We start from the raw sequence: 20,607 nt of genomic DNA, 5'->3' as shown, positions 1-20,607 counted from the left end.
CTGCGTGGGTAGACCTGCTGGGCTCTGTCCCCAGTGGGGAGCCTGTCAGGGAGCAGAAGTCACCAGGGCAGCCAGGGACAGCAAACGCCTTTCTGTGGTGCTGGCCTCACACGGGCACAGTGAGCCAGCATGCCAACCCTGGTTTTTGTTTTGTTTTTATTTTGAGTGTCTTCACCCTTGGGGTATGGAATGAGGATTAGAGAATTTGTTGCAGATTGGTTTTCAGGATTTGTGAGTATGAACAAAAGAGACCTCACACTCTGATCCTTATGCAAAAAAAAAAAAATTTTTTTTCAGGCATTCTTTCTTTTTTGGGAAACATAAAGGGGTATTCAAAAAATGTTTGAATAAAGCCCTTTATAGCTTTCTATGGCATGTATGAATATTTATAACACTCAGAAGGTAGACCAGCAACGGATTAAAGGATAACCTGCTGGCCGGCTGCCACCATCCGAGGCTGCAGAAAGCGTGTTGCTGTACCACAAGGCTGGCTCTATGTCAGACATACCCATATTTAGGTATATTTATTTAAGAATAAGATTTTGAAGTAGTCACTTTTTTTTTCTGGGACGTGAAGCATGGGGAAAGTTGTAGACTTCTGGAAACATGAACAGAAGCTTATTGAGGAAGAGAAACGTTTTGAATCCTTTCAGTTTGGCTTCTCCAGCCATACCGTTATATGATTTGCAACAATGTGGCTTCTAATGCCAGTAATATTCTTTTTTTTTTTTTTTTTTTTAAGATTTATTTATTACATATACAGTGTTCTGCCTGCATGTGCACCTGCACACCAGAAGAGGGCACCAGATCTCATTATAGATGGTTGTGAGCCACCATGTGGTTGCTGGGAATTGAACTCAGGACCTCTGGAAGAGCAACCAGTGCCCTTAACTGCTGAGCCATCTCTCCAGCCCACCAGTAATATTCTAAAAGAAGAATGTGAAGCACTAGTTTTGTTACCTGGGTCTATGGAAAAAAGAACCTTTAGGTTATGTGTGTGTGTGTGTGTGTGTGTGTGTGTGTGTGTGTATGTTTGTATGTATGTATGTATGTATGTATATTTCAAACCTGCCTGGTCCCCAGGACCTTTACAATCCAAAGGAAAGCTATAGGAATGCAGTTGGGACTTATACTTTATATAGACTTCACAGACCAAGACAAATGCAGATTTTTCCAAAGAGCAAGCTTCAAAGCAACGGAACATATGAGAGTGCCCAGGCAAAGGATCTCACTAGGAAATTAAAAGATGCCTACTGAGTGGTCCTGGTCCTTTAGAGTACACGCTGTTGTAAAGATAAGACATAAACAGATGGAATATTAAAAATTAACAAGTTATTACAACAGAGGTCACGCGAGTAGTAAAAGACATGCACCAAAGAAGCCTATGGGTGAGAAGCCCCTGCAGCCATGTCAGCAGCAGACAAAGCCACACTTCACACAGTCTCACAGGAAGATCCAGCCATGCTGCGCTAAGGACCCTTCGAGCTTCGACGCCTTTCTTCCTTCCCATGCCAGCCGTGGGCCCTTTGTTCTAGCTGCCACCTTTCCCTGAAAGTGATGTGTCCCCAGTGTCCGTGTCTCTGGCCCCCTTTCATGGTTCAGGCTGTAGCTCATGCCCGTTCTCTGCGTTGAGCGTCCTTGACTCCCTGTCTGGCATTGCTCACTCACATCGAGCACTCTGAATAGTGGCCCAGCCTTGAGAATAACTCTTAACGATCCAAGATCGCCATCTTTGCCTTCCCTCATCTGTCCTCCACACTAGAAGGTGAGGGATCTTGTCTGTCGTGTCCACTGACGCTTCACGAACGTCCATCCATCACGAAATGGGTCTGTAGATTCTAACTATGCAACAAATATCTGTCAAGTAGAAGAGTTAAACCAGTGATAGTCCAGTGCTGGCCTTGATAAGAAAGGGCATTTTGAAAAGGATTTTGTGACATCCAGAAGCATTTTCTATTTGTTAGGAATCGAATTAACGAGGGTGCCCCATGGCTTCTTAGGCAAAACTGAGATTTGTTCCCTTAGTTGTCTGTTCCTGAATGGGCATGACTCTTTCCCTTCCCCACCTCATGGTCCTCTGTCCTGCAGTGTCCCTTCCAGGCTACCCCAGTATGTGTGAGGTGCTCACAGTACTGCATACATGCATACTGCACTGTGATGCCCATGACCGTCCTATGTGCAATAGACTGTGAATGTTATGTATCTTAGATATGTCTGTCTGTCTGTCACAAAGCCTTTGGATAAGAAAGATCCACGGATGGGGACCAAGGTCAGGCTTCTTCGGGACCGCTTACTGTGCACAGCCAGCAGTTGCTACCAAGAGCATAATTTTTGGAGAAGAGACTGTATAATGGGGAAAAAATTCTTGTCCTGAAAGTCTGAACAAAAAATGTTACCCTTTGTAAATCAGGTTTTATACATACAAAACATAGAGGATAGCTAGAGGGCCTATGCTCAGTAAGCACACACACACACACACACACACACACACACAGAGAGAGAGAGAGAGAGAGAGAGAGAGAGAGAGAGAGATTTTCAAAGCAGAAGGAATAGAAATGCCATAAGAGAAGAGAGCTCAGAAAACAAGAGCGACAGCAGTTGTGAACACAGCCCATGTCCACCATCGGGGCACTGGAGGGTCACAAGTTTAGGGCCAGCAAGATCTTACTTGAAAGTCAAAATCAAAAGAATAAGAAAGATTAAGATCTTAGAGGTCAACAGAAGGAGAGGCAAAGCCTGCTCCGACGGGCACTTCATAGCAAGAGGCTTGAGTCCCAGGAGCTGCTTGCTTCCTCAGGCTGCTCCTAGCTGAGGAGCCAAGTGGCCTAAGCCCAGCACAGCTGACTGGTGGTGTCTGAGCCTGTACCAGTGTCAGGTAGCCTTGCCTGGGAGGCAAGCTAGTCTGAACTTGAACATTAGACACATGAGCCTGTACCACCTCAGGAACGCAGGCGAGCAGCTTGGGCAGGGCCAAGAGTCACTAGGAAGGCTGCAAAGCATAAAAGCCCAGCAGACAGCCCCAGGTCCACATGGGTCTGAAAATGGAAACGAGAAAACCTGACTGGGCAAGCCTGCTCCTCAAAGGCTGCCCCATAGGCCGGTAAATGGGTGCAGCTGAGGCCTTGGACAAGACACCTCCCACCTCCCTGTATCCAAGGATAATGATCTACCTCAGAACTTGAGGGACATTTGTATCTGCCTTGTCACCTCCGAGGTCAAGTGCAGGCACAGTTGGTCACCATGTGACTCACACAGGGCCCCAAGAGGGACATGTGTTTCTGAGTCTCCTTCAGTTAGAAAGAGAAATCTTTTGTGGGCTTTCTGCAAGTGCTCATCTTAAGAAGAGTTCCTCAGCCTCAGCTGGGTCCATCTCTCAGCCCCCACAGGTCGGGAACTGTGCAAACAAACCAGCCTCAAAGGCCTGCACTTAGAGCTAGTCCCACAAAAGAATCCTTTCAGCTGTGAGGAGGGATTTCAGTCTGTCCACCCCACCAACCTGGAGGACCTCCTGAGGGTGTGCGCTCTCCTCACACCCACCTCAAATTGCTTTTGTAATGAGCCAATTGCTAATAGGAGTCTGTATCCTGCGCTTTGGGGTGGGGTGGGGGGGGGGGGGAAGAGGTGAGACTTGTGCTCTGGAGTAATCAAGCAGGTCCCCTCTGGCCTGCCATTACAGTGAGTTGCCTGGCAGGCTCCAGGCAGGCCAACCTGCTCTGGCAAGACCTCTGAGCCCAGGGTGTAATCCTTTTGCTCCCTCCCCATTATAGCAGTTGTCTAATGAAACCTGTGTCTCTTTAACTTTAGTTTTGGCCAACCTCAGCTAAGCACAAGAACGGATAACCGTGTCTAACACCAAAGATGACACATAGGGCAGAGCCTTTGGAACGCAAAAGACAGAAAGACTAACTGGATATGTTTTAGTGGAGATAAATGTAAAAATCTTCCACCCTGATCCTCAAAATCACCTGGACATTTGCAGAGCAGAGAGCTGTGTGTCCGGACAGCATCCCAGGGAGCCAGGCTTAATTCTCTGAAGTGCAGCAGATGTCAGTTACATAATTTGATCCACATTGTGACTTAGATGTAGATCAAGGAGGGGAGCAAAGTGATTTCTCTGCACTCTAAGATGTCACTGTAGAAACTGGCTAGAAGAGACCAAATCACCCTGTAAGAAAGTGCTGAATAAACCGGCGGGTGGGGTTGGGGGTAGGTTTAGGTTGAGTCAGGGAAGACCCAAGGTGAGAGTACTGTGTGTCTGAGAAACCAACCTAACATATTTGTTAAGGTTTAAGAGCTCACTGGGTGAAAAGTAAAGGGAGAAATACTTTGACTCCAAACATCAACATGATTCTAAAGCAGAAATGCTTACGAATGAGAAGGCTGACTTTCGAGCTGAAGTGTTCCTACTGCCGGTTGAGGCCAAGCACTGGGAAGCCATGGCTTATATGCAGGCTATATAGAAGGCGTTGTGCACCCCTGGATGTGGTGTTATTTGGGGGGGGGGTTGATTTCTGAAGTCTCAGCAGCATATTAGATATTGCATGTGTCGGAGCAAAACATCTTGGAGCTAAAATATCATGCTAGCCCCTCTTCCTTTTTTTTTTTTTTTTGCCCCCTTGAAATCATCCTTTAAGCTAACCCTGGCCAGCAATGCTACTAGGTTTCACTGTCATCGCCGAGTTCACACCATTAAACATTATTGTCTGGACCTCACAAAGGGAAAGAATGGACCTCCTTATAAAGCCCGAGTTGGATTTTGAAGTTAAGCTGAAGTTATCTTGGCAATACAATTAAAAGGATACGTCAAAATTAAAACCATTGTTAAAATTAATCAAAGATTCAGAAAGGTAAAATGAACTTCGGGGCTAGAAATTACGGATTTGAACAATTGTTCTCACATTTTAAACTACATAATGAGCTAAAAATTATGAAGCCTCAGAGGATAGCTATAAAGAGTAGTCTAAAACTAAAGTCAGAGTGAAATGTTTTATCTTTCAAAACTAAAAAGCAGAACAATTACTCCCTACAAAATGGTATAGGAAGAGGTTTCTGACCCCTGCTAATTGTTTTATTATTCTTCAGAGGGGCATACTGGCAGCATTTCATGGGGGTTTCGGTAATTACACTCCATTCAATATCTGAAGAATTACAATAATTCTACATGGAATATACTTGTGCCCTTCCGATGCAAAGCCTTTACAGGAGTGAAAAAACAGCTTAAAGTAAATTAGCAGGGAAATTATCATAGTTACTGTTTATTCTGGGGCTCCATATATCAGAGGCTAATTATACATTGTATGCTACGTTTTCTTGGAGGTATTTGCAGTTTATTTCTCATGCTGATCAACAGTCGTGCTGGTTTTTAGGACCCTTTATCAAAGTGAAGTTCAAACAACTTTTCCGATTTCCTCTTCGTGTGTGAGAAAGCATCCCGTGCAGACATGCGCCATTTCCACTTGCCAGAATCTTCCAAGCGGAAGCATCCTGTTTCACAGTGTGAAGCTCACGTATATACATTTTTAAGGCCTAGGCTCTTCTTGTTAGCTTACTGGCCATTCCACTGGCCTGCCCCCAGGGGACCTAGCAATCGCTTACAAGGTACACCAGGGGACCCCCACGGGGAACCCAGCTCTATCTTAGGTGTCCCCTCTGTTCTCTGTGCCGGCCTGTCTCTGCTCTCTCTCTCTCTGTCCTCATGGCTCTGGTCCCGATCTGTCTGGATTTAAATAGCTCCTTAGAAATTGGGAGTAGCTTTCTCTGGGTGGAGACTATTCAACTTCCTGCTGATCGGACTATCCATCCACCATCTATGCAGGATTCTCTTCAGACTCTGAGAAACACAGGTAGGGACTTCAAAGCCTGCTTTGTGCCATAAAGAGAAACAGGACATCCTGGCTAAAGAACTGTGCTTAGTCCTAGCCAGTGTTTCTCCTTGGGAGTCTGAGGTCCCTGTTCCAAGCCTTCATGGTGGTAGTGTCTGGCCTTCCCTACCCCTTTCAGTACTGGAGATTGAATCTAGGGCCCCTCGTATGTTCAGTAAGAACTTTCCCACTAAACCAGGTCCCCAGCCCTTTCCTGCTGTTTTTGTGTCTGTATTCAACACCACCACACACATACAGTTTTAAATTTTTATTACAACCAAAAATTAGGAAATTAAGATTGCTTAGTAACAAACTTAACAAAGGCCGGCTACGTTATAGTCTGTTTAAAGAGTTTTCAAGTGCAAATGGCATGGAAAAGAACTACAGTGTGATGAAAAAGTGAAAACCAAACCCATATGAAGTATAGCTTAACTTTAAAAATGCATCTGTGTGTTTATTTTTAAGATGTCATGAGGCTAGCTGGAAAGTGGTGATACACGCCTTTAATTCCAGCACTCAGGAGGCAGAGGCAGGCAGATCTCTGTTCCAGGTCAGCCTGGTCTGTAAAGAGAGTTCTAGGACAGCCAAGCCCTACACAGAGAAACCCTATCTTGAAAAAACAAAACAAACTGAAGAATACATTTAGTGTTTATTTTTTGCTTTATTATTTTATTTTTATTGTTATCAGATATATCTAATATATCCATATACCTGTGTAGATATATGCAAATATATATGGCAATGTACCAAAATAGTAATGAGTTTACCCATTGAGTTTACCATCTCCATGATTTTACTTTGTTGCTACCATTTTGATTTCCTAAACTGTTACTATGGCAATGCTATAAATTAGGAGGTAAAAGTAAAGAAGGAAGGAAAACACAATTTGGATTGAAACATATACTTTTGCTGCTACTAAGGAAGGTCAGGGAAGCATAGTGGGGCAGCAACAGTCATAAGGAAAATAATCCGACTTCCCACTCACAGCTGAGTCCTGCTAACTAGGAGACGCTTGAAAGCTAACCCTTCTTCAGATCCAAGACCATTTCAAAGGACGGCGGAAACGGTTTCTCAGCATTAAAGCACAGTGTCAGAGATGCAGGCACACACAGCGAGACAAAGAGCTGTGTCATGAAGTCATGAGTGTTCGTTACCTGCAAATGCTTTGTGCTGGATGCCTCGTTAACGTCACTGTGCAGGTTATCCATCAACCAGCTGCCCTCAGACTGTCAGCATTCCAGAACATGCTGTTTCCTGTGCTACTGAGTCTCACTGGAATAAATAATGTTTTCCCTCCTCTGGGGAGTATATACTAAACTGGTTTGCTTTTCTCTTCCTTTTTTTTTTTTTTTTTATTCCTTACAGCGCATGATTGCAAACACTGCCAGAACAGTGCGGTACTACAGGAGCCAGCCCTTTAGTAAGTTTCAAGTTATTACCGCATGCTCTTGTGGACATGGTGGTGGTTAAGACCTTTTTAACGAGTCTTCCAATGCACTCTAGGAAGCTGGACAACATTTGTCTGTGTCGAATGCAGTTTGGACCCTGAAACCAATGTGTGCCTTGGGTTTAAGAGTGTTGTTTTGCTGCCATAGGCTAAAATATATTTATGTTGCTGTAACACTAGAAAATAAGGGTCAGAATATTATTTTAATGAGTGAATGGGAAGGAAATTCATTTGCTCGTCCCAGTGTAGCTAGAACAGGTAGGCTGCAAAGGCCCACATGAGCCTTCCTCTAAATTGCTTTCGATGCGACTCATGGCTCAGCGCTGAGAAACCCAGTAGCCCTTGGTGAGTCAGCACTATCATTTATAAACTGGAAAGATAGTATTTATTGTCTCTTGAGAATGCATTAATGTCTACAGCACACTTGCAAACTGTCCCATGGCAGAATTATACATAACATTTCTAGTGTTCCCAAATGCTCTTTTAAGTGTTGGGTGTGTGTCATAAACACCCAACGTTTTTATGTTTTCCATATGTATGAAATATTACTAATAACAAGCGAGCACTTTAAACTGTTGGGAGTTAAGTTTCTCATAACACCAGCTGGCCATGTTAGGTCAGTGCTCCTGTTTCCTGACCTAGGATTTGGGATAAGGACCAGAGCTTTGCTTCTCCTGTCTGGTCTAGGAGAGAGCAGGTGAGTCCTTCGAAGTTTCGTGCTAATCTCATTATGTGAGTCATTCGAGAGAACTGGCATATTAACTCAACATGGTCAGATGGCGGAGATGTGACAGCAGCCCACCTCACCACCCTCCGCAGTAGAGACTGACAGTTCTTGTTTTAATAATCACAGTGGTATGCTCTTTGTAGTGTAAACCTGGCCCCACGCCAGAGCTTGCTAACATGGAAGGCCAGAGCTACTTACTGTTCTTTTGTTTTGTTTTGTTTTGTTTTGTTTTTTAATGTTCAGGAGGGGAAAAAAAACAATTAGAGAAAATAATCTTGACTTAGGGATTGAGAGGAGCTTTAAAAGTTCATTCAAACAGCTGTGTCCTCTCACTTCTAAAAATGAGAAGTCTTGCACGTCACCCACCCTTCCTACATGGATTCTGCCAGAAGCCAAGCATCTCATATCTCTTCCTATAGTAATTTACTATGCATGCAAAAGACATGGCCGTAAATCATCTGAGAAAGAGGAGGAACAGTGCCAGTTACAACAGACTTTATCATGCAGAATCTGTGGTCCTTCAGGGGAGTCCAAGACATCCTCAGAATTACATGCAGAACTCCTGTGTGCTGGAGAGGCCTTAGAGCCTTGAGAAGGGTTCTCTGGGCTTTCCAGAACCAAACAGGAGACATAATAGCATCAGCTTTGTTCCTCCAGGCTCTTTGGCGGTAAATTCTACATCCTTCCATGTCTTTGAGAGAAGTGAGGGGATTTTTTTTTTTTTTTTTTTTTTTAATTTCTACTGCATTTGTTGAACTTATCAGCAACTGCTGGTAAACAACAGCTGCTCAACTCTGAAGTCAACAATCTATAGATAAAGCTATAGGAATAGATTCAGAAACGTTGTGGGGCTACGTACAATGTAATTATAGTATATTGTAGATGCAGAGTACCCTGCCAGTGGGAAGCGGAGGAAATTAAGCACAATGCGTTCTGTGGTTCGCTGTGGTATTATTTGTGTGTGATAATTATACTGATGAGTCCTCTTCTCACAGTGAGCAGGAGCTTTTGTAGCTTGTCTCTGCTTTCTGGGCTCAGACCTGCTTCGTTTCCCTCCAGCCCCTTATGCAGATGTGGAGTAGAGTAGTGGTCAGGAGGGCAGAACTCTGGTCCCGAGTCCAGATCCCAGCTTGGCCCCTCCTGTGCACTACTAGAGCAGAGAGGCAGCCCTGGGATGGTGGTCCATGACTGCAGCAGAGGTTTGGGTTATATAAATGTCACCTTCTTATTTCTTTGAAAAATCCTCATTTAAATTTTGGGACAAACAGACCCTAAGGGGCGATGTGTCTGCTCTGGAGACAGATCCCTACACGGTGACTGCGTTCAGGAGCTAGGTAGCCACTTCCCGGGGTACTGGGTTCCCAGTTTCTCACTCGGCTATTGGCCGCGGCCTCCCTTGTTCTTACCTGCAGTGTGTGCAGGAGCTGTGTGCATTAGATTTTCTTGAAGTCTTGGTTTGAATTAAAATCCATTTGCCTTTTGGATAGCCCAGGTACTCCCATCCATAGATCAAAATAAAACAGTTGGTGGACGTTCAGGGCAAGTCATATCAGAGAAGAAAAGTTTACTAGGAGTCCTCAATTAGCCAGAAGGTAGCCTTGCCCCCAGTTGGGGCTGTGCCTAGGGGCATACAGTTGGAGCACTGCTGTGTATGTGTACAAGCGAAGGGGGCCCGGCAGGCCAGGTGTTGAGTGCTTCTGTGAGTTCTAATGAAACTGTGTCTTTGACATTAGTCCTCATCTGGATCAAAGGAGGTGGAGACAGAGTGTGAGACACAGAGGTGGGCTGGGAACGGAAAACAATTTTCATCTGTCACCAGGGCCATCAGACAGCTGTTTCCCCTTTTTATTTGGTGCCTTGTTCGCCCCCAGTGTGCAATGCAAAGGAAAATGATCAAAAGAGGTGATTCCAGGGAAGAAAGGAAAATTGGAGGGTAGAAGGGAGTAGATGGACCAACCAAATAGAAATATTCCAGTGAGTGTGGTGTGTGGAAAGGTCTTGACGGGACGCAGGGACTCTCTGATAAATGTAATAAGCCAGTGGGGAAAATAAAGCTGCATCTTCCATGCAGATATTATGCAATGCCAACTCTGCCTGCTATTCTTTCTAACAGATCCAGATGCCGCTCAAGCTAATAAGAACCATCAGGATGTCCGGAGTTATGTACGGCAATTAAATGTGATTGACAACCAGAGAACTTTATCACAGATGTCACACAGATTAGAGCCTCGCAGGCCATAGACATCTGAAGTGCCCAGAGTGATGCTTTGTCTCCCGTCCACAATCTTTCAAAAGATGCTGTGTTTGCTACTACTGACTGTGTTGCCACTAGAGAATTCTCCAGAATAAGCAGAGACACATCCTAAGCCTCCCTGCCACCTCCCAACCCCCACCCCCACCCCCTTAGGGCCACATACAGCTTTCCAACCACACCAGAAAAGAAGACGTGATTTGACTTGCATAGCACTGACACACTGTAGCTTAGGAATCATCCATTGCTGTCATGCTCCCTCATTTCCGGCATGCCACCGTCGGGCTCACATGAAGAAATAACCTTGGCAAGGGCGACATCAGGCCCATGACATCCCTTCCCAGGCTGTTTGCAGCATGAGACTGTGCCGTGGATGGGTTTGACTTGGATGCATTGGTGATGATATAATTGAAAGATTTGTTTACTTAGCACCTTGATTTGGGGCATGGGAGTCTGAGAAGGTGTTAAGGGAAGCATACAAGTCTAAATTATAGGACGTAGTCCTCCATTGTCATAATCTTACCTCCGAAGGAATAGAACCTCACCACACTATGAAACATTATGGCTATTTGGTCTGTAATTTCTAAATGATCTCTAGAATAATATGTTTACATTGTGACTTTTAAAAACTTACAAATCAGGATTACATACTTAAGAATTCCACTAAGAAACACCAAGGTTCTTAATATTGCCAGCGTTAAGATAGAAAATAACATTTCAGAAGAGCACAATAGGCACAAAACATTTTTTCAAAATTGAAATATTTTCCTGGGCATTAAAAAAAACCTTTCCTCTACAAATTTGTTGTTACTGATGGGGGAAAAAAAACGTATTTTCTGGACTTAAATCTTATTACAAAAATGTTAATTTTCAGGATTGTTTTGCACTTTCAGATAGATTGTAAATAGGTCATGCAATCAATAGTACAGAGTTATTTATTTGCTACATAATATACATTGTGCCAAATAATTCCTTTTTATTTATTTTACTCAGTATGAAATTTTGGAGTACATTTTTTTCTGTTTTCACAATTAGGCTACATTTAATGTGTAAGAATTGTATGTACATATCCCTTCTGTAAATAGCAGCCAGTATCTTCATTAAATATACTTGACAAGAAATAATTGTGTTGTCAGTTTCTTTGATACAGAAAGTCTTACCTTTTGGTGTGATGGGTGCTGGATTTTTAAAAAATCATTTATTGATTTTATGTGTGTGTGCTGGGGACTGAACCCAGGGCCTCATGAATGCCAAGCACACACTGAACCTGGAGCTGCAACCCTGCCTGCATTTAAGTTTGTTTGTTTGTCTGTCTGTCTGTCTGCTTATTTTGACTTGTTTTTCAATTGAAATAAGTTCACGTACTAATCCTAAATTTCACCCTCTCGGAGTAATCTAGTGAGGTTTAATATATTCACGGTGCTGCGCGACCATTATCGCTGCCATCAGATCATCACGGTGTGGAAAGACTAGTCATTAGTATTCGTGTCTCATTCTCCTTCCAACCCCAGGCAACCCTGATCTCCGTCCTGGTGCTGGAGCTTGCTCTGAGCCTCCTATAATTGGAATCAGGCAACATACGTCTTTGGTGTCTGGCTCCTTTCATTTAACATAATGTCATCATGAGTCTTCCGTGTTACTTCCTTCATCCATACAGTCCTTTTTATGGCTGATCAATATGTACTTTATGGATATGCTAGATTTTGTTCACCCCTTCATCACCTTTGACCATCAGAAAAGCTGTTAGTGTGAAGAGGCACCGGATCGTTGGATGTGGAACTGCGTGTACGGGGTGTCATGCTGCCTCTCATCGTGAAGCTTTTAATAAATATTCAAGAAGGAGATATTTAAAATATAGACCTGTCTCCCTTTTTTGTAAGTCTGGTTTTTTTCCATAGTGTGTTCCAGGCTGTACTTGTTTCACAAATTCACATTATTTCTCCATAAACAGAAATACAACCATGCAGGCAAGAAACAACAACAACAACAACAAAAAAACCAAAGATACTGTCTTCAAATCAGTTTGGAGGCCACTGCATAGCAGATCCAGTTCTTACGAATGATTCCTGGGTCTCATTAATATATTAATGGCTCTGAGAAGTCCGATTAAATTCTGTTTAAATTCCTATAATTAAAGCCTATCTTGCCAAATGCTAAACCAGGTAAATGGCCTTTGTGTTTCTTTATATAATATTTCGGTGCCCTAAAGAACAGATGTGTTATTTATGCAATACTGACTTCTGCCCAGGAGTACACACATATAAGGCCTTGGATTTTCTACATGATAATGGTTTTTTTTTTTTTTAATCACAGAATAAATTTTCCTATATAATCATGGTTGTTCAATGTTTTGCTATATCATGGGCCTCAATTCGCTGCAAAGGTTTCACTCACTATTACGGATTTCTGGGTAATTTATAAAGATGATTGATAGAGGTGGTTGTCCTTTCTTCCTTTCTTCAATCTTACTCTTCTTTCTTCCTGCACCTCTTAAAAGCTGCTCTCCTGTGCTCACCAGCACCACTCCCCAATTCCACAGTGACTGACACACTATAACCTCATTTTAATTTACTTTCAACATTATTAAAAATTAATACATATTCTCCCATGTGTATTACCCTTGGCCTCCCAAATGAGGATAACAATTTCTAGATAAAATAAAAATAAGAGACCTTAATTATGACTGGCTTTTATATAAATTCATTAAATTCTTTTATTCAAGATAGAAATGATGAGGTCAAAAAATTAGTGCTCTGAAAAGCGTAGAGTAGTAGCCAGGCAACCGTCCCCGAATCGGGAGATGCAGTTAATATTTTAAAACTTGCAAACAAGCCAAAAGAAAATGAGATGCCTACGGGGTCATAAGAAGGATAATGAGGTTTGCTGAAAGATGTGGGGGGGGAAAAGAAAGAGAATGTTTTTCCCAAAAGCTCCAGTAGAAAATTATACATCTAAGTGTTTAACGTGACTGCACAGCAAGGTCACCCAGCACAGTGTCCAGTAGCTAAGCTTTCCCCAGCAGCATTTGAATGCCACGCAGGTTAAATACATTTCCCTCCTGGATTCAGTGGCATTTCCTCGCAAGCTATGAATGCTGATCGATGACTACCAGTGTGAGAAAATTAAAAGAAGTGTCACTCTGGTTTCAAATTGTGCTTCTGATAATAATAAAAATTCAGCATAGAGGAAGCGTGTGGTAAAATGAGCCCCCGCCTTGAATAGCTTTCCTTTTGTTGTCGATCTAAAATGCATTACGCGTCTTGCTTCTGAGTAATTTGAATCTGTCCTACATAGCACAGGATAGTGTTTCACACGAGCAGGCCACAGCAGCCTTTACTTATAAATTGGAGAAAATCTTTAACTCAACTACTGGCGGTCATTTTTTTCTATTTGCTCATTGGGTCATTGGCTCATTAGCAGGTAATGATCAGCATGTGCTAGAGGTTGAGTCCTGAGTGTCCCTGAAGAGATTTATGTTGAAGGCCTGTCCTGAGACCATGATGATATTGGGAGATAGTGGGACCTTTAAGGGGTGGGGCTTATGGAAGGAAGTAAGGTCACTGGGAGCAAGGGTTGTTGGGATTCCAGCCTCTCTTCTTTCTCTTTGTTTCCTGATAATCTTGGTGCAAACAGCGTCCTCTACCATGTGCCCCAACAGGCCTTAGGGCAATGTGGCCAAAGGACTGTAGATTGGACCGGCTGACCATGAGCAAGCATGTTGTGAGGATTCAAGACTGCGGCAAAGCGCAGGAGTTTCTTTTCTCGTCGCGCTTACCATACAGTGGGGGTGACAGAAGAAACTACCTACATAATCAGACAGCCAAATAGAAAAACCCCTTCCAAGGAAGTTACATGATGTGAGCGTGTGAGATGAAGATTTTAATTTCCTGAGGCGAGGAAATATGGCCCGTGCAAGTGACAGTTGAGCTGAGCTCCGGAGGAAAGGAAGAGGAGAGTTTGTTCTAAGAAGGACATGATGCTGGCAGCCAGGGCCAGGATGCTCACGAGGACCGTGGGAGAGACTGTTCGATGATGTGCTGGTGAGCTAAAAAAGACTCGCGACGTGCCGGCCCTCCACTCCTGTCTTTTCTTCAAGAGTGGTGGGCAGACATGGAAGAACAGAGCTGAGCTTCTGATGGTGAGCCCCTGGAGGGTAGAAGCATTGTTCTGATCTGTCATGGTACCCTGATTTGTGGAGAGCCCCGTCCACCTTGCCTTAGTTCCTTTATTGTGCTCACTGAGAAGAAGGGCAAAGGCAGCTGCAAAAAGCACGGACAAGAAAGGTCACAGGTGAGTCTACATTCCTATAGTCATGCGCCCTCCCTTCACCTAAACCTTTTGTGGGACATGATTCAACTTTATTGTTCTAAAATACAAGAAACTAAAATTTAACCATTTAAAAAATCTTTTGTAAGTGAGCAGTTCAACGGGTCCGTGCTATATGAATTCACCCTGGTACAACTTGACTTGTGACTGCCATGACTGCAGCAGAGTAACCCTAGTCAGTTTTCTGCTTAGTCTCCCAGCAGACCATAATAAGCCAAAACAACTAGAGTGGCCAAGCGGGGCAGTGGTCGTGCATGCCTTTAATCCCAGCACTCGGAAGGCAGAGGCAGGCAGATTGCTGTGAGTTCGAGGCCAGCCTGGTCTACAAAGTGAGTCCAAGACTGCCAAGGCTACACAGAGAAACCCTGTCTCGAAAAAACAAAACCAAAACAAAACAACCCCCCAAAACAAAACAAAACAAAAACCACAAACAAACAAATGGACCCTAGAACCAGGAATGTGCTTGACTCTGATACAAGCTTAAGATAAACTAGCTAGTCTACACTCTGGCTAGGGCTAAGTTGTTTTTGGCCTGATCAATGCATATTGCTCTTCCTCTGACTGTAACACCTGCTGCTGCCTCTGAGCAGGCCTTGCTCAGTAGGTCCCCCCAGTAAAGTGTGCATCCTGTATAACACTAGGTCTTTCCTCCTCTTTCTTTGGTTCCGTGGCACCTTAGAGCTGGTTCTCACACACTGATGCCAAGGTATTCTAGAACAAGTGCATGTCTACTGTTGGGGACAGCCGTCACCACTGTCTATCCAACACCCTTTGGGCACCTAGACCGGCTCCGTAGACCCTTCATACAGTCAGTGCCACCTCCTCCTACAGCTGTTAACAGCTGTTCCTCCTCAGCCTCTGGATGGGCCCATTCATGTGCTGCGCTTCCTTCTGTGTCTGAGTTGTTTTGTGTAGCTTAATGTATTTGAGGCTCATCCGTTGTTGTCTCATGTGTCAAAATGGAATCTTCTTCCCTCTTCAGGCTGATTTTTTTTTTTTTTTCTCCCTTGTGAGACAGGTCTCATGTATCTCAAGCTAACCTTGAACTCACCATGTAGCTGATAATGACCTTGAACTTTTGGTCCTTCTTCCTCTGCCTCTCCAGTGCTTGGGTTGTAGATGTATGTTACCATATCCAGTTTATGCGGTGCTCAGGATTGGACCTCGGGCCTCACGCATGCTAGGGAGCTACATCCTCAGCCCAGGGCTAAATTAACGCTCCATTTATGTGCATGTTAGATTTTGTTAATTTATGCACCTATTGACAGACAATTGGCTTGTTTCTCCTCCCTTTTAGCTATTGTGAATAATACTAATTTATGAGCATAGGCCTACAAACACCTGCTCAAGCTCTGGCTCTTTACCTCTAGAAGTGAGAGAGAGGCATATAGCAATTCTGTGTTTCATCGTCAAACAATGTTTTTATTTACTCTTTGAATTTTTCACATATTTACGCAGTGTATTTCGGAAAGCAGCTATACTCACCCAATTCTACCAAAGCATCGTGTTTGGTTTATTTTGATTATATACTCACCCACCATTGCCTCCTTCCAGTTCCGCTGTTATTCCCCACCCTCTCTTAATTTCTTGGCCTCCTTTTGTTGTTATTATTAATCACCCCTGAGTCCAATAAGTGTTGTCGATACGCATACGGGTGTGGGGTCACCTACTGGAGCATGGATAAGCTCCCGGCACCCACATCCCCCAAGTAGAGTGACTCTCCCTTCTCCACCGAGGGTGAAGTCTCTGGGGTCCCCTGCTCTGTTCTTGATGAAATTTTGACTAGCTAGATCTTGTGCCGTTCTCGGGTAGATAACCACGGGTGCCGTGCATGGATATGAGTAGTAGCCACGCCCGGAGATCAGGAATCACAGCTCTTCTCCATCCATCAGCTCTTACATTCTTTCCGCCCACTCTTCCACAATGTACCCGGAGCCTTGAATGGAGCCAGTTAATACAGATGATTCACTCACAGCTGAGCGCTCAAAGCTACTACCACATGGCACCTTGACCGAATGAGTCTGCCTTAACTGCTACCCTGTTTACTCAATCTTTATGTGTCTGTGTAAGCACCCGTGTGCCTGCGAATGTTTGTGTATGCATGCCACAGCACACGTGTGGATGTCAGAGGAAAACATCAAGTGTCAGCCCTCCCTCATCTCTCAGCTTGTTAGAGACAGTGATCTCTTATCTTACTGGCCGGCCCACAAGCTTCCAAGAACCTCATGTCCCCCATCCCATCTTGCCAGAGACGCGCAGGGATTGTAGGTGTGTCCCTCTGCGTTCAGCTCTGGCGCTCCTAGCTCACCACGTTGTGAAGGGCTGCCACGCTTTTCTTCCACAGTGGCTGCGCCATCTTACGTGCGACAGTTAACATGCCCCACAATGACCTGTGTCATCATCTCCTCCTTTAGGATGAAGCTGCCGATGTGTCCCATGGCTACTGGGGAAGTGGTGCCTAGGGGACCTGTGACTCAGTGTCTTGGTGCAGTCGTTTTAGGAATGGCTTGGGTGTGTTCCCTGAGGATTCACACATTGGAAGCTCACTTCGCAGTGTGGCAGTGTTGGGAAATGATAGAGCCAGTAGTAAGGTAACTGGATCTTTGGAGCATGTAGTTCTCAGAGCCTCCTTAGTTCTTGTGACCTCAGGAGAGAGCCTGGGTTCCCTTTCTCTTTGGTTCCTGTCTTACCACGGGCTCTGTCCCTCTCACATCTGCTCTCGCCATGGTGCCATTCACCACGAGGCCCTTACTAGAGGCTGAGTAGATGAGGATCTAATCTTGGACTTTTAGCCTCCAAAAACTGTAAGCTAAATGAAGCCCCTTTCTTCATATATCGCCCATCCTCAGTAATCCTGTAAAATACCAGCAAAGAGTGGATTAACATAGCAGGTTTCCAAGCTTGGAGATAGGACTTCCTGGAAAGTGACCATAGCCCCAGGACCTTGATTGCCCTGTTGGTTGATGTACTCGTCTTGCCACCAGAAGAGGGGAATGAAATGAATGCTCAATGTTACCACCCCTGAGAGAAGAAGGGTTTGCAGATATGAGAGTGCCTGCCTTGTTTTTAGGGTCTATTGCATATGTTTGCCAAGCAGTTAGGGAAGGTCAGGGACATCATGTCCCAGGAAGCCAGAACTTGGCTCTTTGTGGCAACTCACAACAGAGTCAAAGCTTTGCCATGAAGCTCGAAGCACTGCAAGGTCCCAGCATTTCTCTACAGCCTTGGACAAGAGAAGAGGTGGGGGTTGGGGGGGCATAGGCTGGGACACAGAGAGCTGCCTGGTTCCACCCTAGTCCTGTCCTGCAGGTCCCTGGGAATCTCTCTTCCTAAGCAAGGAAGAATCAGGAACAGAGGGACAATGGAAGAGGAGATCCAACACAAGAAAGTAACAAGAACACAGAATTCTCCAGGTCAGGCTTCTGCAGTATCTGTATCTAAGAGGAGACTGGATGGTGCTCAACATCCCTCCTGCTGTTCCCTTGGCCGGGGGCAGCCTGTGGGACTTGGCAGATGCCTATCATAACTGATTGTTCCCAGCCAAGGTTGTGGTATTTTAGGGTAGGGGTACATGTGACAATAGATCCGTCTTTGTAGCAGGGAGAAGTTCTCCAGGAAAGAAAGCACAACACCTTGGCATGAGTTGTGGATGAATTCCGTAGTTCCCAAGATGTCGGGACTTTAGAAGGATAAAGAAAGATGTGGCTCCGTGGAAAGAAACGCTTTACCAGTGAGTCCATCGGTTGGTCTGTGTATTAGTCAGCATTCTCCTGAGAAACAGAAACAATGGAACAAGCCAGTTCTCTGTAATGCATTGCCTTCAAAGGAGAGGCAATATAAGAAATTAGCTCATGTAATTACAGAGGCCAGCAAGCATAGTCTGCACTGTGAGACAGTCGGCTTGAGACTCAGGAGGCCCAATGTGGGCCTAAATGCTATTCCAGCCTGCAGTCCTGAAGGTGAAGAGCCAGGGTAGAACCAGATCTTGAGGATGAAAGCCCCTCATTCCTGCATGTTAACAGGCCAAGCTCAGGCTTAATGTGCCAATTAAAGAGGCCTGCAATGGTGAGCAGCAACTCACTGTATGCACCTGACTAAGAACAGCTAAAGGCGTCCAGTGACTCCAAGTTGTCTTCCTGAGGTACCAGGACCTTTCGGTTTAAACAAAGGACGGACGTGGACAAGAGGCAAGTCCTGGTCGAGGTGTAGGCCTGTCAGTCAATGTCACGGCTTGGGTCCTGCCAAGTGGTCTGATATGAGGTTATCATCATTACTGTTGTCACCTGAGGTGGCCAGTCTCATTCTGACACGATGATCAGATGATCAGGGTGGAGCATTACTGTCATAGATAATGGTCCTAGTCTTCTGGGGCAGTGGAGGGGGTTCTGTCTTGGGGAGGCGCTTTGCTTTTCCTGGAGTCCAAGGTGACTCATGGGGTTTAGGGCAATGACTTATCTCTGTACCTTCATCTTTGATGAGCTAAGGGTAACTGGAAGGCATTCCTTGCCTGATTGGAAAGCCTATGCCAAGTCTAGCCCAAAGTAAGGGACAGGAGGCAGAGTATGCTGGCTAGTGTGCCTGTCTTCCTTCCTTCCTCCCTTCCTTCCTTCCTCCCTTCCTCCCTTCCTTCCTTCCTTCCTTCCTTCCTTCCTTCCTTCCTCTCTTTCTTTTCAGGCTGGAATCATCTGAGAAAAGGGAACCTTAATGAGGGATTGACTTTATCAGATTGCTTGTAGGCAAGTCTGTGAGATGGGGTCTTGATTGATGTGGGAGATCCCAGCCCACTATGGGCAGTGCCACCCCAAGAAAGTGGTCCAGGGTTGTGTGAGAAAGCAAGCGGAGCATCCATGAGAACTAACTAGTAAGCAGCCATTCTCCACCATCTCTGCTCTTCTTGCCTCCAGGTGCCTTCCTTGAATTCTTGTCCTGACTTCCCCCAGCGATGGCTTGTGGCCTCGGGCCTGGGTTTGTAAGCTGAACAAACTCTTTCCTCCCCAAATTGATTTTGGTCATGGTGATTATCTCGCGCGCACACACACACACACACACACACACGCGCACACACACACACACACACACACACACACACACACACACACACACACACCTATAGAAAGCAAAGCAGGACACAGAGATGCCAGGCTTTCCTTGGGGTGCACTTTGTTACCTGTGGGGTCCAAGCGAGGAATTGATGCTTTGTGAGCCAATGCCACTTCTAAGGAGACCTGGTGGTACCCATGAAGTCTAGAGGCAGTCTACTGGAGAGTTATGTTCTTCTTGGGGGAAGCTGGTCATCTTCTTCTGTGCAGAAGCCTTCCACTGATTAGATGTGACTGGCTACATCAGACTGCCTCTGTCCTTCTAAAGTCAGCCTGCTTTACCCAGACGCCTCCAGTTTAAAGGTCAATCTTATTCCCCAAATACCCATTGAGTTGGCACATAAAAGTAAACATCACAGAGCAGAGCAAGCCACTTCAATCGACGACTTTTAAAAACAACCATGGATAATGGGTCACCTGTTCTGCCAAGCCTCATCTCTGCCCGCATGATCTCTTCCACTCCAGTGGGCCTGTCTGGGCTTGGCTTAGCCACTTGTTGGCTGAGGAAATCTTGCAGGAAGCAAGGAGGTAACCGAGGTCTCTGAAGGGCCCAGCTCAAAATGAGTGAGACTAGCACCAAGCTAGTCTAAGGGGATTGGGAGGACAGTCAAGAGTCAGAGGGTGGAAAAACACTTTTCTCTGCTTGCCCCCCTGCACCCCCAAAGTCATACTGCCCACGCAGTAGAAACAGGGAGTGGAGTGTCATCACCATCTTGCAAAACACCTGCTAGAGTGAGGGTGGCTATGGGAGAAATGGCTGAAGAGTCTGACACTCTTGGTTTTGGGGAGCTTAAATAGGTGTAGGCACCTATTTAAAGTGTTTATCTTGGTGACTTTAGCAGTCCTGGAAGAGGGGGGGAGGGAGGGAGGGAAGGAGGGAAGAAGGGAGGGAGGGA

The 20,607-nt window shown here is 45.0% G+C and overlaps 1 protein-coding gene across 1 annotated transcript in view; it reads left to right on the top strand.

The window, feature by feature from the left end:
- Nucleotides 1-10,430, top strand: part of Rapgef4 (Rap guanine nucleotide exchange factor 4) — a 287,611-nt gene extending 277,181 nt beyond the window's left edge. Inside the window, exons 30-31 of the mRNA XM_051166215.1 lie at nucleotides 7,227-7,281; nucleotides 10,149-10,430. Of these exons, the coding sequence (XP_051022172.1) occupies nucleotides 7,227-7,281; nucleotides 10,149-10,276 (183 nt within the window). The 3' untranslated portion in view covers nucleotides 10,277-10,430. The remainder of the gene's footprint in view (nucleotides 1-7,226; nucleotides 7,282-10,148) is intronic.
- The last annotated feature ends 10,177 nt before the right edge of the window (nucleotides 10,431-20,607 follow it).

Source organism: Acomys russatus, chromosome 24, assembly GCF_903995435.1.
Source record: "Acomys russatus chromosome 24, mAcoRus1.1, whole genome shotgun sequence".
In the NCBI taxonomy this organism is placed as follows: domain Eukaryota; kingdom Metazoa; phylum Chordata; class Mammalia; order Rodentia; family Muridae; genus Acomys; species Acomys russatus.
The sequence above is the reverse complement of the archived record's forward strand: the minus strand, read 5'-3'. Positions and strand labels throughout refer to the sequence as shown.